At 42.0% G+C, this 18,407-nt stretch overlaps 1 protein-coding gene across 7 annotated transcripts in view; it reads left to right on the top strand.

Annotated features, from left to right (window-relative positions):
* The window catches only part of ZBTB46 (zinc finger and BTB domain containing 46), a 54,212-nt gene extending 37,532 nt beyond the window's left edge, over nucleotides 1–16,680 (top strand). For all 7 annotated transcript variants that reach the window (XR_014565643.1, XR_014565644.1, XR_014565645.1 and 4 more), the window contains 2 exons: nucleotides 10,704–10,879; nucleotides 13,170–16,680. Coding sequence is in view for 4 of the 7 variants with exons in the window: in XM_083744295.1 (XP_083600421.1) it covers nucleotides 10,704–10,879; nucleotides 13,170–13,562 (569 nt within the window). In the remaining 3 variants the exon portion in view is untranslated. The remainder of the gene's footprint in view (nucleotides 1–10,703; nucleotides 10,880–13,169) is intronic.
* The last annotated feature ends 1,727 nt before the right edge of the window (nucleotides 16,681–18,407 follow it).

Raw genomic sequence — 18,407 nt, 5'->3', positions numbered from 1 at the left:
TTTTACTTTATTTAATCTTATTTCTCATTAAAACTGATATATTTAAACCTATTCTCTTAAGACATTTCCCCTAGGGTCATAAAAATTCCATTCCACGATTTCTCCATCTCTCATTAAAAGCAATTTTTTAAAAAAATAAAATAAAATAAAATTCTCAATATATACACTTTAAATTCCCAATTTTCTTTCACCGTCTCCCCTCCCCGGTCTTGGGCCCTGCCAAAAGTTCCATCGGCTTACAACAGTCCATCAACCTGGAGATCTCAAATCCGAGGCTCTTAAGTCTTTTTCATGTCCCATCTGCCAGTCTTCTTGATAATCTTTAATATTAAGAAACAGTTCTCGGGGGAGCTCCAACCCAACGATGGTCATATTCCTTCTTATCAAGTCTGCCAGATTTCCATAGTTAAAGATAGGGCCCATAAAGTATTCCCGATCTTGTTTCACACTTCTTCCGAGTCCAAAGGCCCCAGAAACTTCGGTCCCCTTTTTGAGCAGACATGTATAGCATTGCACTACAACCATGTCTAATGATGCTCACTTGAAATGCAACTGCATGCAAGCTGCTCCCAATGGCAAGATTAACTTCCCATGTAATATAATGTTTGTGTATTTCTATTTTCTGTGAGCCATCTCACCGACATCCAAATACAGTAAGTAAGTAAGTAAGTAGGTAATAGTTGGTGCATCTGACTTGTGATACATTTTCACCACATCTAGCTTAGCATGGATGGCCAGCATGGTTCTCTCCAGGTGCTGTTGGCCTTCAACTCCTATCAGCCTCAGCCCACAAGGCCAGTGGTTAGGGATGATGGGAGTTGTAATCCAGCAAAATATAAAGATCCACACGTTCCCTACACCTGCTCTCCAACATTAAACCAGCCATGGGAGAAAGCTGTCTGACCAAACTCATTTCTGTGGTATATGGAGGCTATGAGCAGCATTAAAAACAAGCACTATCTTCATAGTTCCAACATGAATTATAAAAAGACCCAGTTCCAGCTGTTCCAGACTTTACAAATGTAGGGTGCACACACAGAGATTCTATTTCAATCAGAATTTTGGCCCAGTTTCAGCACAGAAACTGCCTTGGTTGCCCTCAGTCGGAAGAGAAATGAGAAATGTGTCCCTATTAATTCTCCTTGATCTTTCAACAGCTTTTGATACCACTGACTATGCTATCCTTCTGGAGCAGCTGTCCCAGTTAGGGGTAGGTGACACTGCTTTGCCCTACATGGATGATCGTTTCCAGAGGGTGATGCTTGGCAAGTGGTCTTTGGCCCCTAGAGCCTTCAGTGTGGAGTTCCTCAGGGTTCAATGTTCTTCCCTTTGGTGTTTAACATCTACAGGAAACTGTAGATGTCAAACTGTTGTCAGCAATATGCTGATAACACATAGCTCTACTTCTCCTTGACATCTGCAGGTGAGGCAGTGGATGTGTTGGACCGTTGTCTTGCTTCAGTAATGAACTGGATAAGAGCCAACAAACTGAAGCTCAGTTCATATGAGACTAGGCACTGTTAGTGGGTGGTTCCGTAGACCAGATGGGAGGGAATTTGTTTGCTCTTGATGGGGTAACACTCTGAAAGAGTGGGTATATAGCTTGGGAGTGCTCCTGGATCTGTTGCTGTTGCTTGAGGCTCAGGTGGCCTCCGCATGGAGCGCTTTCCATCGGCTCAGCTGGTGGCCCAGCTGCACCCCTATCTGGACAGGGATAGCCTAACTTCTGTCGTCTATACACACTCTAGGTTAGATTACTGCAATGTGTTATGCGTAGGGCTGCCTCTGAAGAAGGTTCGGAAACTTCAGCTGTTGCAGAATTCAGCGGCCAGGTTGCTCCATGGAGCATGAGTTTGAGCATATTATACTGATCCTGGCCCAACTGCACTGGCTGACAATTAGTTTCTAGGCCCAATTCAAAGTGCTGAATTTGACCTATAAAGCCTTAAACATCTCAGGACCTCAATACCTCCAGGACCGCCTCTACCCATATGAACTGACCCAGACTCCGATATCACCCACCACCTGAGGCCCTTCGTCATGTGCATCCTCCATGAGAAATCTGGAGGGTGGCAACACGAGAATGGGCCTTTTCTGCAGTGGAATGCCCTCCCCAGGGAGGCTCGCCTAGCGCCTTCACTGTACATCTTTAGGCGCCAGGCAAAAAAGTTCCTCTTCAACCAGACCTTTTCCCCAATTAACATTATGTGTCCTTTTAAATGTGTTGTGGAAGCAAGGTGGTTATTGTTTTGTTCTTGTTTTTATTAAGTATTTTGTATTTGTATGCTGTGAACCACCCTGAGTTCTTTGAATGAAGGATGGTATACAAATTTAATAAATAAAATATATAAACAGTAGCTTTGAGAGTTGTTGAAGATGGTATGATTTCAGTAGCCATTGGAATGATTCCCTTGCACATGGTGCGTTCACACACTCACAGGTGGTTTTTTTTTTTGGAAAGACTACAAAAACCTAAAAAGCCTATGAATAGAGATTATAATCGGATGAGATATCCACAGTCTTAGCAGGCAGATTTCTGTTACACTACCTTCTGCTCTCAGTTGTCTTAATGAAGCTTTGAGAAATTAACCAATTACATGGCTGTCACTTTCTTTGTAAAGTTGCTTGTTCTGTGTCTGTGTCTGAATAGTTTTTAAAATAGTGAAGTTGAAGTGCAGGCTGTAGTTAACCCTTGGTGACCTTTACTTGAACGGCATATAGTTTGCTCATTTTGTCTAGACTTTTTAGTAACTGGTTTATTATGAACCTATCTAATACAAGCCATTTATTTTGTCTAGTCCACTGCTAGTGAAGAGGGGCAACTGGAGAAGGGCTATCACTATAACTTGATCCCGTTTGCTGATCACTACCTTATAAGAATGATATTTGGATATTTAGAAGACAGGTTGTATTGGGTGTAGTCAAAGCGAGATGAATCTCTTAAACATCGAATAAGAGCAGACTAAGAATTAGAATGCACAGTTAGATTAACTCTTAGACTTTGGTATAGAATTATAAATCCTTGAAGTATTTATTTTGACTGATAACGGGTGTTTAGGTGTGATAATATTGTACATCTATTTCAAATTGTGCTTGCAGTACTGCTTGATTAAAGAATAGAATCTTAACTTTATGCTCCCTCTGTTGTGTGAATGGTCTGCTGTTGCGGAAACTGATTTACTCAACTGGGCTGAAATTTAGTGGTTCCTGAGTGTATATAAATTAAGAAAAACCAAGCATCTACCTTTGAAAGGAAGTGTATGATCATTCAGTATTATTTTATTCAATTTACTTGGGATTTACCAGCCAAGGTGCTAAAAGCATCAGTTCTGCTCTCTCGCTCTCTATTTTGTAATCATGACTCTTTAGTTTCTACCTCGTTTAGTTTCACTTGTTTCCATCTGAAGCTTGTGGTGACTCACTTAATTTGAGAATTAGCAAATGGTCGGTTTAGGGGGAAATTTGACATTAAATGTGTTGCTCCTGTGAACTCACATCTCTCAGGTCCATGTTTGATGCTAATTAATGAACGTCCTTGTAGCCTACAGAGTTGGCATGAACAGTAACTACATCACCTTCCTGACACATGGCACCTCTGTTCAAATATTATTTGAATAGAATGAAACCATTGGGAGCATAAGATAAGAAAACATGAACATTAGTACAGTATTTGAAGTAGGCATATGTGCTAATCATGAAGGCGTTCCAATTGAAGATGGTCTCTGTATGACATTCAGTGTGTATTGTGTGTAGCAGCCCTGAGACTCTCTCATGGTGACTGTTCTCCGTTCCCCTGTTGTAACTGTTCATCCCTTAGTCTCCATACCTTTATCTTCATTCTCTCTTGCCTCCCTTCTTTTGCCAAGAAACTCCCACCTCTTGTAAGGTGGACTATTTGCAATTGTATGTGCAAATTTATATTCTTTGTATAAGTCTTTCATTGGGATTCCTTTTTATAAAAGGAGGAATCATCAGAATGCATACAGTCTGCGTATTGATCAAAATATTGTTAGTTTCTTCTGTGTAAAATGCATTTTTCCTCCCATTATCTGTAGTGTAATCATCCTATGGGCCGTGTCCAGAAAGTGGTGTTGGGGGATGAGTGTTCAGACCCCTGGGCTCTCACTTGTGGGGGTGTCTCAGGGTTCTGTCCTCTCCCCCATACTTTTTAATATCTACATGAAGCCGCTGGGAGAGATCATCAGGGGATTTGGGCTGGGTGTTCATCAGTATGCAGATGACACCCAGCTCTACCTCTCTTTTAAATCAGAACCAGTGAAGGCGGTGAATGTCCTGTGTGAGTGCCTGGAGGGGGTTGGAGGATGGATGGCGGCTAACAGTTTGGGGTTGAATCCTGACAAGACAGAAGTACTGTTTTGGAGGGACAGGGGGCAGGTGGGTGTGGGGGTCTCCCTGGTCCTGAATGGGATAACTGTGCCCCTGAAAGACCAGGTGCACAGCCTGGGAGTCATTTTGGACTCACAGCTGTCCATGGAGGCACAGGTTAATTCTGTGTCCAGGGCAGCTGTCTACCAGCTCCATCAGCTACGCAGGCTGAGACCCTACCTGCCCATCACATGTCAAGGGAAATATGCAGCTATCCTATTTTTAAAAGACATCTGAAGGCAGCCCTGTTTAGGGAAGTTTTTAATATTTAATGTTGTATAGTTTTTAACACTCGATTGGGAGCCGCCCAGAGTGGCTGGGGAAACTCAGCCAGATGGGCGGGGTATAAATAATAAATAATTATAATTATTATTTTGTTTGCCACCTTGATTTTTCCTGCAGACTCCCTAACTTGACCATTAGGACCCAAATATTTGGTACTAGCAAAATTCGTTTCGTAAAATTCATCATTTTTATTTGTAAAAAAACCACACTCTGTTGTTTGTCCTGTAACTCCAGCTTAAAGTAATAATTTCATAAAGTAATAAATATTAAGAACAAAATCATAAGTAAAACAAATAATAGCATAAAATCAGCCTTTCACTTTCCTGAATTTAAGCGTCCCACTACCTTAAAAAGCCTGGTGAAAAGACAAGTCTTCAGCTGGTGCCTAAAACTGGATAATATTGGTTCCAACTAAACCTCTAGAGGGGAGCATGTTCCCCTGCAGTGGTGCTATTATGGAGAAGGCCATCTGGGTTTAATCAAGGTTTACCATCATCATTTAATATGTGATATTTTAAGATAAAGCAGTACAGAAGAGAGTGAATATTTAGATAAAAAGAATATTGTGATATCTTAAAGACTAATAAATTTAGTATGGGATTATGCCATAATAATTCTTTTTAGTCTTTAAGGACTTTGTTGTTTTTGCTGTTGCAGACTTACATGGCTATCCCTCTGGAAGTTGTTAATTTAAATAGATGATTACCTTTCAATAAATAAGATCCAAGCTGCTGTTTTCACCTGTTTAGTTAGTGCATATTCCACTTCCAATCTTATTTGGAGGGGGAAGCATTTACCCAGCTGCTCTGTAGAGTTTGTTGGCAAATTAGACCCCGGGGCTCTCGTTACTGCAGTTTCCCTAGAGTCTATCTGAGTGCTCATCTCTTCTAAAAGCAGGACAACAAGGAGAAGCACTACTGATAGTCAAAAAAAATATGTGAATTTTTCATTCAAAATATTCAAAAAGTCATAAAGGGGAGTACTATAATCCCAATATTTAATTGGGATTGTGAGCTATATCGTGTATAGAAAAATAATTTAACACAAGATATTGTTTGCTGTTGCTGGTACACTCTCTCTGTTTGCAGCAGTGAAAATGATTTATAGGTGGCTGCGATTAGATAAGTGTGCAACCCTTTTCTTGGTTTTTTTTGGTCAATGCGCAATTCTGCATTTGAAAGGTTAATAGTGATGTTACCCCACAAGCGCCATTTCACTTTGGGGCTAGTCCAGGATTATAAAATGAGGTCCCACACGCAGTCGTTGGTGTGTTGCATTTACGGTTCACTGGCTCACAGCAAGTTATTTCTGGCCTGATTCCAAGCATCAGGGTATTGTTGCTAAGGCGAGCTCTGCCTGAACACCAGACACCTGCACATATGACAAGTAACAGAGGATGTGCTTTAGAAAATAGTTACTTCTCTTTCTTGGTGTTTCATCAGACTTTGGAGATACAGTACTGACAATCTTCAGCTACAGCAAAGTATTTGACAGTCCCACCAGAAAAACCTTTCTGATGAAGCTACCTCTTGTTTCTGCACTGACACAGTGATAGCTGTATGGGTCTCTAACCAGTACAAAGGTGTTGCAGCTTAAATCAATACATTAGACCTTGAGACTATCCTGTCCTAATAGGAAGCATCTGCTGTTGAGATTTTTTTGCTAATTCCCCAGCTGTTGAGAATTTTTTGCTAATTCCCGCTATCGGGTGTTAGTACACACCACAGCATACCGCTAGCCCTTGGTTTGATGATGAATGTTTCCAGCTAAAAAGAAAACTGCGCCAAACATTTAAAAATAATCGCACTAAACTAGAGCCCTCTTATCTTGATGAAAAAAGAAAATATCATTACATTCTGGCCGAAAAGAAACAGAAATACGCAACCCAAAAATGGCTACAATTATTTGACTCAATTCAGAGCAAAAACAACAAAGCGTTCTGGAACCTAGTGTATGGAGGATTGAAAGCCGAAAACCAACTAACTCTACCACCAATTGCAGAATCCAAATGGTTCCAATACTTTACATCTGTATTTAACAATCTACACAGTGAACTTAAAGGAAATGAAACCACCAAAAATAAAATTATTAAACTCCAGGAGTGGCCAAGGGTAGAGGAAGAGGAAATTAGAGAGATAGTTAAAAATTTCAAATCGGGGAAATCTCCTGGGCCAGACGGTCTACCAATAGAATTATTTAAGACCTATATCGATTGGTGGGCAGAACCCTTAGCCCAACTGTTTACGCTTATAGATAAATATGGGATCATACCTGAGATATGGCTAAGATCAATAATTATTCCAATCTTTAAAAATGGCGACCCAAAAGAACCAAGGAATTATAGACCGATAAGCCTTCTATCAGTGATAGGGAAAATCTACGCTAAGCACCTCTTATCTAAACTCCTTACCTGGATGAAAAATCTAAATTTACCAGGGAAAGAACAAATAGGTTTCTCCAAAGGTTGCTCCACACTAGACCACTGTCTTATACTTATGCATCTGGTTGAAAAATACAGATCCCAAAGGCAATCTAAGATATACGCTGCTTTTGTAGATTTTCGTGGTGCATTCGACTCAATTGACCGCCCAAAGTTGTGGAGGAAACTCGCAGAATTAAAAATTGATCAGCGCCTATTGATTCTAATGCAAAATCTACACTCTTCCAATACCTGTCAAGTCAAACTTAACATCAAAGGTCACCTTTCATCAGACATCCCAATCTCGAAAGGGGTAAAACAAGGGTGTATTCTTGCCCCCTTTCTATTTAATTTATTTTTATCAGACTTGCCAGATTACCTTCAAAAAATAGAATCACATGCCCCTAAACTTAATCAGAAACCAGTTCCTCTCTTACTATACGCAGACGATGCTGTCCTACTATCCTTAACGAGCTTGGGTCTGAAACGTCTTATATCTTCACTGATCCTCTATTGCGAATGTAACAAACTCTCTATAAACTATGAGAAGACAAAAATTTTGGTCTTCTCGAATGGTTGGAAATTAGAGAAATGGAAAATAAGAGGGCAAGAAATCCAACAAGTGAAAATCTATAGGTATCTGGGAATCTTATTCCAGAGCAATTTAGGGTGGGCAACCCATCGCACAAATGCCATAAAACAGGCAAAGTGCATCTCATCAGCAGTTGCCCGTTTTCATTATCAGAAAGGTAATCAATTTATTCCTGCGGCAAATCAGATATTTCAAACAAAAGTGCAATCCCAGATATTCTATGGAATCCCGCTATGGGTCCAAGCATATAACAATGATTTAAAAAAGATTCACTCTAGCTTTCTGAGACGTATTCTTGGACTCCCAGCTATGATCAAATATGAAACAATGTGTGCAGAAATAGGCATACACACAATGGAATATTGGGCATGGTCCACCTCAATAAAGTATTGGTTACGCTGCCACTTTCGCTGCCCTCCATCAAGTCTGCTCGCTGATTTGCTCAAAGACTCCTATAAATCAAGATGGTATCAGCACCTCGAAAAAAAGATTGAATCTTTAGGCATCGAGCTGGAGCCCCTGTACAATTCTAGTGAGCAATATATCTCCCATAATATCCTAACTAGACTAAAGGATGTCGAGAGACAAAATATTATGGCAGCTGTAAACAAAATTTGCTCCCCCATATTCTATGAATTAAATATCTTAGATAGCAGAGCCAATTACGTCACTAAACTAATAATCCCAGCCCAACGTAGGGCTTTTATGCTGGCCCGTTTGAATGTTTTTCCCTCAGCATTTGTCAGGGGAAGATATCAAAACATTCCTAGAAACAAGAGACTCTGCAGATGCTCTATGAATGTCCCGGACACTGTAGAGCATATTCTCCTTCATTGCCCATTGTACAGTACGCTCCGTCAACGCGTGCTGTCCCCTCTTTTGGGTGGTCTGGAACCGCAGCAAGGTGAATGTGTGGGTTTCTACCTATCCGACGTTGACCAAAGGGTAACGGCGGGGGTAGCCGAGTTTTTGGTAGCAGTCCTCCAAGGAGCAGGATAACAAGGAAAACCACTGACTCTATATGTATATATATATATGCATTTAGCAAACTGCTGCTTTTTTATATATATTTCAAGGCTTTTATATGTTATTTTCTCTTTTAAGGTTTTATTTCCATAATGCCTAATAAAGGTTTGATAAAGTAAGTAAGTAAGTAAGTTATTGGGTATATGCTTGCTTCATTCTTGGAACTGGCCAAGCCTTCTGGGCTTCACTGTAGCCTAGCGTGTACTGAGAGTGCAACCCTAGGCTAGAACACCCAGTATTTTTCCATGGTTGTATGTTACAGGGGAATATTAGTACTGTAGTGTAGGTAAAGATTGATTTGGGTGGTTCCCCCCCCCCCCCCAGGGAAATTCATCTGCTTCCACTGGCATTTATTCCTATTTTAAAAAACAGAATACCCTCTCTTTGAATTAGTGTCTCTCCCTGGTAAATCTTGGAAGCTTATTGGGGTTCCCAATATATTGTGTTATGAAACTGTGCAGATTGATTGAGATGAATCTCTGTGGCGGAATGGGTCAGTGCATCTGGCTGTTAACCCGAAGGTTGGTGGTTGGAGCCCACCCAGAGACAGTGTTCGAAACATCCGTTGTTCTAGGCGCATTTTGCGACCGGGAATTTCATTAGTGCAAGCAGTTTCTGAGCTCTGGGCACAGTACTGTGCCTAAGATTTCAGATTAAAACTGCAGAGTAGAAAGAAAGGAGGACCTTTTTCTGCCTCCCTACTTCCAGCTACTCTCTGAAGACTAGAAAAGAGACCCTCTTAAGAATATTAGGGGAGTGGGCTGGGGAAGGACTATACCATGTGAAAAATGAACATAATATTTTAGCTGCAGTTCATTCATTTTCAGCTTTGTATTTTTGTTATAAAAAAGCGCACTTAGACATTCCATTGTTGTGCCCATAACCTGGGTTTAAGGTGCCATTTCGCTCCTAGCTTTCATATCTCTGTTTCTAACGCTGCCCAAGGATGGTTGTGGGCAGAATTCCTGTAGTGCAGGGGGTTGGACTAGATCACCCTTGGGATCCCTTCCAACTCTTCCTTTCTATGATTCTGTGAGTACCATTTTTGTGAGAGCCTTCCTGTACCCATGAAATAAAGGTAAAGGGACCCCTGACCATTAGGTCCAGTCGTGACCGACTCTGGGGTTGTGGCGCTCATCTCGCTTTATTGGCCGAGGGAGCCGGCGTACAGCTTCCGGGTCATGTGGCCAGCATGACTAAGCCGCTTCTGGTGAACCAGAGCAGCACACGGAAACGCCGTTTACCTTCCCCCTGGAGAAGTACCTATTTATCTACTTGAAATTTGACATGCTTTTGAACTGCTAGGTTGGCAGGAGCAGGGACCGAGCAATTGGAGCTTCTGATCGGCAAGTCCTAGGCTCTGTGGTTTAACTCACAGCTCCACCTGTGTCCCATACCCATGAAATACACACCCATTAAACAGAAGAGCACAGCTTGTCTTTATAAGAGTTTGCCAACTTTCCATGAGGAAAGACAATGAACATTAACTTAGTCTATTTATAAAGGGTTACATCTCTATAAGAACACTTCAGTGGTATACAACAACAAAAGGAACAACAACAATTAAGGTGCCCAGTGCATACTTCCTGCTCTGTCACATCATTCTGTTCCATGTGGAGCAGTTTTCCTGTGATTCATCATTGTGATAGTTGTATCTGTCTTTATAATTGTATATTTTATTCTTGTAACCCACCATGGGACATTATGGTGAAGGGTGGGTAAGAAATCTTATAAATCAATAAATAAATGGAATTCTAGATAAATATGGGAATGGGCCTGTAAGTATGGGAAAGGCGTGTAAGTCTATAAGGTTACAGCAAGAATACTAAAAACCCTGCTACAAAAGAAGTTTCTGAAGCTTTGCCCTTTATGCCCTTGATTCCCATTAGAAGAGTTTTTCTGTTGGTCTGTTGGGTAAGCAGTTAGTTGTGTGTCTGCTGAAGAACAGGACTGTGCTAGAGTTGTAACCTGCACTGTGTTGTGTTTCTCTTCCAGTAAACGAATTCACGGTGATCAGAAAGAAGTTCAAATGCCCCTACTGCAGTTTCTCAGCCATGCACCAGTGCATCCTGAAGAGGCATATGCGATCCCACACTGGAGAACGACCCTACCCTTGTGAAATTTGTGGGAAGAAATTCACCCGCCGGGAGCACATGAAACGGCATACCTTGGTAAGTTTGGCGCCTTTGGAGTTGCTCCGAAGGGCAGGGGGCAGGTGGAAAACGCAGGAGTGGTTTGCGGTTGAGAACATGAAAGGTTGGTGTTTTATGTGCACATGTTCCTTTGTCTGTCTGTGAAAGGAAGAGAAAGTGAAAGTGAACTTTCAAGGCTTTGTTCCTCCCATTTTGTGGTCATTGCATGGAAAGAAGGAATCAGCTGATTGGGGAGCCCATATGGTTCTAAGGAAGAAGACATGTTTTAATTCAGGGAGATGGGATGGGTCAGTTGACACTGGGTCTCTTACAACAATTCTGTGTTTGGACACAGTCCATATGAAAGAGTTTGATACCAATCATAGAAATGTAAGCCGGATCTTTCTCGTTTGTTAACCCTTGAGCCAAATGCATGATGGATTTTCTCACTATGAGATGCCTTGAAGGGAGGTGTATGTATATGCTGTCCTGCTTTTTCTTTTGGGCTGTTGGGTCCAAGAAATTGTCATGGCAGATGACAGTGATGTTTGTTAAAAGTCTGTAAGGATGTAAAGAAACATCATTGTCAAGCTACATATCGATCAGCTGGCAATCAAAATGCTTTTTAAGAGGTTGCATTTTGACCATCCACATATCCTAAAAAAGAAGGCGACTTCATATATTTCTGTGTGGACCTTATTCCTGCTCTTAATGTATTTCAATACTGTGTGCTCCTGCCCTTCCCACAGCTGAACCGCACATCTCCTGTGTTAGAACTAGCAGTTAACACACACACAAACACTCTTACATTATTTGGGTGCCATATATTGTACCGTTATCCTCAGCTGCACTAATGCCACCTTAACATTCAGCAGATATCTCCACCTTCTAGAAAGGCATTGGCTAATATGGGTTCCGGTCAAGTTAGTGGTTCCATAATTTGCTGTCTGAAGTCCAAGTGAAATTTGGATTCTCTTGTTATCAGAAATACAGACCAAACTGTCTCTTTGGTAGAGCTGGTCTTTAAACATTTTTTTTACACCTTTCGGTAGGAGGATTGAAGGATAGAAGCCATGTACTTGAGTAACTAAGCTTTTGGTTGTGAAGGGAAAATACCCACTTCCTTCTGTGCAGTGTCCAAAATATACATCAGGCTGTACTTTCTGCAGACAACCTGTCTTTCTCCCAGCTGCCTCCTGATAGGACTTTCTTTTCCCCTTTGAGGGGAAAGTTTGTTATATAGTCAGCTGATACACCTCTGGCTGCCTAAGGCAGGTGCGAATGCTGCATCTTAGTTTGCCAAATGGCGGCATTTATAGACAAGATGGGCAGCTAGCCTGCACTGCTGAAGCAGCAATATCGAAGGGGCTCCTGTTATCTGTTGCCATAGTACCCAAAACCCCACTGCCTTCTCCTTCCTTCCGTGAATGCTTGTCCATTCGGATGAGTGCCCAGCCATCTGGTCGTGGGACTGGTTGCTCCCTGAGATGCCCCTTGATTTGCATCCTTTGGGCTGGAGTTAGTCATATGCCACTCAGTAGCCCCAGAGCTTCATCCAGCTACTCTTTCTTTCTTTCTTTCTTTCTTTCTTTCTTTCTTTCTTTCTTTCTTTCTTTCTTTCTTTCTCTCTCTCTCTCTCTCTCTCTCTCTCTCTCTCTCTCCAAGGCCTGTTCTCGTGGACTCCTTGCACTGTTTTATTTGTGTCGTTTCAAATGTTATTTTATTTAATTTGTAGGTTGCCTTGCCTTACGAGACTCAGGGCAAATAATAACCATTACATTTGAAAACAAAATACAATTAAATTAAAATAATCTCCCCTAGTTTAACCCTAGACACTGAATCCTAGCTCAGAACAAACATTGATACGGTACTTCTTCAAGATTATAAAATCAAACCTCCACTTTTTAGTCACTTTTGGCAGCATGAGTCTGTGAGTGATACATATAAAGGGGCACACAGACGGGAGATTGTCCATTTTGAATTTTTGTTATGACCCTTCCAGTGTTAAAATGAGCATTGCCTGGCCATCCTCATCTGTGCAAGGGGAACTAAAATGTAGCTTCTGAAACTCATAGCCTTGCTTAGAGGCAACACAGTGGCATGTTCTGCTTTTATGCTTTCAAGGTTTCCTGCATCTATTCCTAATTGCTGGCAGACGAAATCATGTTAGAACAAAAATGAAGAAATTAGAGACAGTTGCTCTAAAAAGAAAAACAAAAAACTTAACTATTTATTGCAATGTGATCTAGCTGCCATTGCACCATAAAGTCTCTTACTTGCAGACCCACCTGCCTTAACTTTGTCTTTCCTCCCTGCTCCCCTTATCAAGGTCCACAGCAAAGACAAAAAATACGTCTGCAAAGTGTGCAACCGAGTGTTTATGTCTGCAGCCAGCGTGGGGATTAAGCACGGTTCCCGCCGCCATGGCATTTGCACAGATTGTTCTGGCCAAGGCATGGCCAGCCACTTGGATGCCAGCGGAGGAGATGGCTCCCCTGACGAATTGTACGGCACAGAAGAAGGCCCATATATGGAAGATCCTGACGACCTCAAAGCAGAAGGAGATGAAGACATGGGGGGTGACGATGACATCAAATGGAAAGATGACATAGAAATTTCACAAGACGACGTGATTTTGGAAGATGACAAAGATGACATTGACTCTCCACAGGAGAATGAAAACTCTGAGGATACCGACAAGGATTTCACTTGGATTTCTTAGGGATTTTTGTGCTGCTCAATCTGTTTGGGATGGGGCAGGGAAGAGGAAGGTTGTGTTGGGAAAGCTCAAGTAGCCTTGCTAATGTCCTTGTGTACAAAAATGTCTTGTGTGTGGAGCATTTTTTCCCCTCAAGCAAACAAGCTCTTTATTTGTTCCCTCCAGATACTGTATCAGCAAACATTTCCCCTGAAACGTTTCCACTTTCTTGCCTGTTGTCCTTCGCATGGTCCTGAAATGCTTAGAATCATGTCCTTGTCTTTCAGTGAGAGCCAACCACATTGTATGCAGGCCCCATGGAGCTTCCCCCCTCAAATTTTCCTCTACTGTCAGCTTGAAATATGGAGGACTCTTACTTCTCAAACAATAATTACCAAAACATTTTGAAACAACTCTGCTTCCAACAGCCAGGGACTCGTGACAAGCTTACCCATGGTAAAGTCCGGGACGCGGGTGGTGCTGTGGTCTAAACCCCTGAGCCTCTTGGGCTTGCCGATTGGAACAAGCGTCCCCAACCTGCGGCCCTCCAGATGTTTTGGCCTACAACTCCCATGATCCCTAGCTAACAGGACCAGTGGTCAGGGATGATGGGAACTGTAGTCCAAAACATCTGGAGGGCCAAAGGTTGGGGATGCCTGGATTGCAAAGTCCGTGGTTCGAATTCCCGCAATGGGGTGAGCTCCTGTTGCTCTGTCCCAGCTCCTGCCAACCTAGCAGTTGGAAAGCATGCTGGTGCAAGTAGATAAATAGGTACCACTGCAGCAGGAAGGCAAACGGCATTTCCGTGCTCTCTGGTTTCTGTCACAGTGTTCCAATGCGCCAGAAGTGGTTTAGTCATGCTGGCCACATGACCCGGAAAGCTGTCTGCGGACAAACGGCGGCTCCCTTGGCCTGAAAGTGAGATGAGCACCGCAATCCCATACGCCTTTGACTGGACTTAACCGTCCAGGGGTCCTTTACCTTTTTTTACCTTCCCCATGGTAAACAGAGCAGTGTGAGCATTTCAGGACTTTTCCCTTTAATAATGTAACTCTTTCAGTAAGCCAGAGAGATCAATAGCCTTTCAGGTCTATAGTCTTCACTAGAACTGGGACACTTGCCCTCAGGTCAATTGAGCAAAGGATTCAGTTGCCCATTGGCATTTGTAATATAAAGATACCCTCCTCTGAGGTTTGATTTGTGATGCTATATGATGCAGGGATATTTGCTGCAAAAGTGTCCCCTAGTGGCCAAGTCTTGTAAATGCACTTTTCTTCTGGTGTAGCTGTCTTTCTCTCTTGTTCAGTGACATATGGCAATATTCAGCGTACCACCTTCTTTGCCAAGTTCTGCCAAGCTCTGTTAGGACGTACCCATGTGGGGTATTTTTTGTCAGGTCTTGGACGCTTTAATTTTCCGCAGCAAGTGTACCAAGCCCTGCTATCATACACGTTTGTGTCATAGTTCCCTCAGAAGAATCAGGGATTGCTCTGCCAGGTGGAAAGGTAAATTGTCCGTCACCAGTGGCAGAACTCTGGGTGCCAGTAAGGACAGCAGAGTGGGAAATAGGAGGTGTGCCACAATGCACCCAGAAGTTACCCTGTGTCCGCCTCATTTGAAATTGAGAGGAACTGCACAAGAAATATGAAAGACTGAGGTGAGCATTGAAAAGGGCAGATTTCAGATTTCTTTGGCAGCCCGAGAGAATGGCACAAACTCCCCAAATGACCTGAGTTCTTCCTTCTTTGGCTACTGCTTCTGTGCTTCAAGTGTAATGCCAGACAGTTCGTCATGGGTGCATCTATGTCCCTGAATCTGGAAAAGTGGACTATGTATTTAAGCATCTATGCAGATCTTCCGCATCATGTCTACCGGTTGTGGCCGCAGGCTTGTACCCTGCAGCACCCACAGAGAAATGTCTAGGGTCATGATCCTAAGAACTGGCGAGTCGTATATTTCATGGTTGGCTACTGCGGCTTTTCTGGTGCAGCCTTGAAATAGTAAACTGGCCTGTACATTTTATCTTTGGAACAGATTTTTATGCAGAATAATGTGATTGTGCTTGAAACCGGCCACAGGAAGCAGCCTTCAGAGCAAGGAAATGGAATATCAAAGGTGCTATTATTGTTGTTTTTTGTGCAGCAAGGACAACAGGCTTCTGAGATTGTGTACAGATGATCATTTCTAAAGAGCAATGGAAGTGTCTTCTGTTCACTGGAGGGGCAAAATCTTAACTAATGCCTAACATTTACTTCCAATTGCAGCTACTTCTCCATATAAGACAATGAAGGGCATGGGACCGACTAGATCAGAATGAAAAAGCACCTGGTTTTCATCAGTTAACTCCCAAATGAAACCTTGAATAGGCCATTGCTGTGAAAGACAGGGAGCAGATTCCACTTCCTGTTTTTTATTTTTACTTTTTCTTGTAAAGAGAGTGTATAAGCATATTATTTAATGTATATATATATTAAAACACACACATTGCAATTGATTTCAGAACTGTTCCACGGATGATCACTAGTGTTCCTTGTCATGGGCACTATCACACTAGGTGCTAAGGAAGGTCACACGCCTTATGGCAGCAGTTGTCAATCATGCTGCTTAGTGCTCATTTTGGCCTTCAAACATACACTTCTTGAAGTACTACAGAAATCTGCAAACATATTCATAGAGAATTTTTTTAAAAAGGAATAACAAAAAAATAGCTGGACAGCAATTGCTAAGCCTGTACAGTATGGCTTCAAATTCTCTGCAGGGCTATCATCTGTACACAGCCTGAGGACAGAGCTTGCAAAACAAAACCCTACCACTATGCATGTTTCTCCTCTGGAAGAACATCAAAGCCAGTTTTTCTGAATCCAAAGAAGACAAACCCCATTGGTGACAACCTTTCGATGTTAAAATGCCTTTCACTGAAGATACTTACCCTTCACTGAAATGTTTAATGCAAGAATTTCCATCTGGTCTTGCACTAATGAACAGCTTCCTTTAAAGAGCTTTGCTGGTGTAAACCACACCATTTCATTGACACTTGTTTCAGTGCTTTATTAATGGGTCATATCACTGTGTTAATGTTTCAGCTTCCTTTGCTTGGATAAATCTCAGGCTAATAAAGAGAACTGAGAGGGGAATTCACTCATTTTATTTTTCTATGCACTTCTTTTCTTCCTCTCCATCCGTTGTCACTCCCCACCATTTCGCAAGACCACATTCACTGGTGTGTTTTAGGCTATCTTGCTGAAGTTACTCCATGTTCTTAGTGCTTAACTAGCTCAAAGAAAAGTTTTATTATATGAATGTGGATTGCTCTGCTGCTAGACAAGGGTACAGAATTGTTTTTATTTAGCCAGGGAAACATGGCCAATAACCAAATACTTTAATATTCTCAAGGGAGGTTGCAGGGCAGGGGCTAGAATCCAAGACTCTTCTTGCATTTGAGCTTATTCTATTTCAACTGGAAGACAAATGTTTTAATACTGGACTTTCATAAACACGTTTCTAAACGCCATAGAAAACAAGCTATGCACAATGGAGGCCTTGGCTGTCCAAATGACAGAATCCCAATGGATTAATAGCAGTTCTAGAAAATGCTGGAGATTTGAGTTCCTCTTGACTCCCTTTTCATTGCCATCATCTTGTATGGAACCAAGGACATCAGGATTTGAGGAGTCCTAGTGTTTGGCATGAATAAAGCTTTTTTGTTTGGGGGGCACACTCCTTAATTTAAGACATTCCATTTTCCTCCCACCTTGACTTGACAGTTGGATTTCACACACAAACCAACCCTTGCTGGCCATATCTGCAAAGTGATTCCCTGTGTACTCACTTTGGCTTGTTAGTACTTAAACCAAAAGTGCAGGAAAACCTCCATGGAAGTAATTTTCACTTTCTCTTGAACCTTCCTGGCTCCTACCTTGGGAACTTTGGTTATGTAGACTGCCAATTCCATGTTGCGTCTTTATTGGTTCATATGTGGTGTGATGATAGAATAGGGACAAAGGACCTTCATACATGGTGCATCATCTTCTTGTTCTTCGGCAATCACTCGTAGCCGAGCAAGATTGTCTTCCATAAACACGTTTTTAACAATGAGTCCGTAAGTGACTGTGGAGGCCAATTCTGGATCCACACGTCCTTCCACAGTGCATCTATACCTAGATGATTCTCTAAAACACTAGAGTTATGAAAGCACCACTCACCCTGAATTGACTTTCCATGTTGCCTTTCCCTCTTCTTGGTTAAACTTGATTTTGTATTCATTTTCCTCCTCCCCCCCAGTGCTTGCTTTATTTAAAATGGTTTTCTTTCTCTCTTTAAATAGGAGCCACTTGTATTTTATGCATTTTATTAGTGTAATTTCTGTGCTATTTTGACTAAGTGGAAGCAACGAGACGCATGAAATGTGAATGTTTCAGCTTTCTCAGTGACAACATTGCAGATGTACACTGTGTTGCGATCTCAGAAAAACTGCAAAGATCTTGGGAACTTCTTTTAAACACGGTTTTCAAGAAGCTTGAGCAGTTTTGGGTTCTCGTACGAGTTTGGTTCACTTCACTAGGTTTTGCTCAGGATGGTCTGTGCCCTCTTCTGTCGCTCTGCTAGTCAAGGAGTGTTATCTGGAAGTGGACAGTGTCTCCAACCCTGCAGGTAGGCACTTAATTTTGAATACTCAAATGGGTGTCTGCTGTGTGCTTGTCTTTAAACAAAGCCTACATGGCTTGTGATTCACCAAACCACATTTCTGCACTCACCTGTAGGCTGCTAGAACAGGATCAAGGTCATGCTGGGCTGCTTTCATGCTGGGTAGGTGTGATTAAACATTAAAGAAGGCCTTTCTGAGGGAAAGAGCTGTTTGACAGCATAACA

Source organism: Podarcis gaigeae (assembly GCF_964106915.1).
Source record: "Podarcis gaigeae genome assembly, chromosome: 6".
NCBI lineage: Eukaryota > Metazoa > Chordata > Lepidosauria > Squamata > Lacertidae > Podarcis > Podarcis gaigeae.
This window is presented reverse-complemented; position numbering and strand designations above follow the sequence as displayed.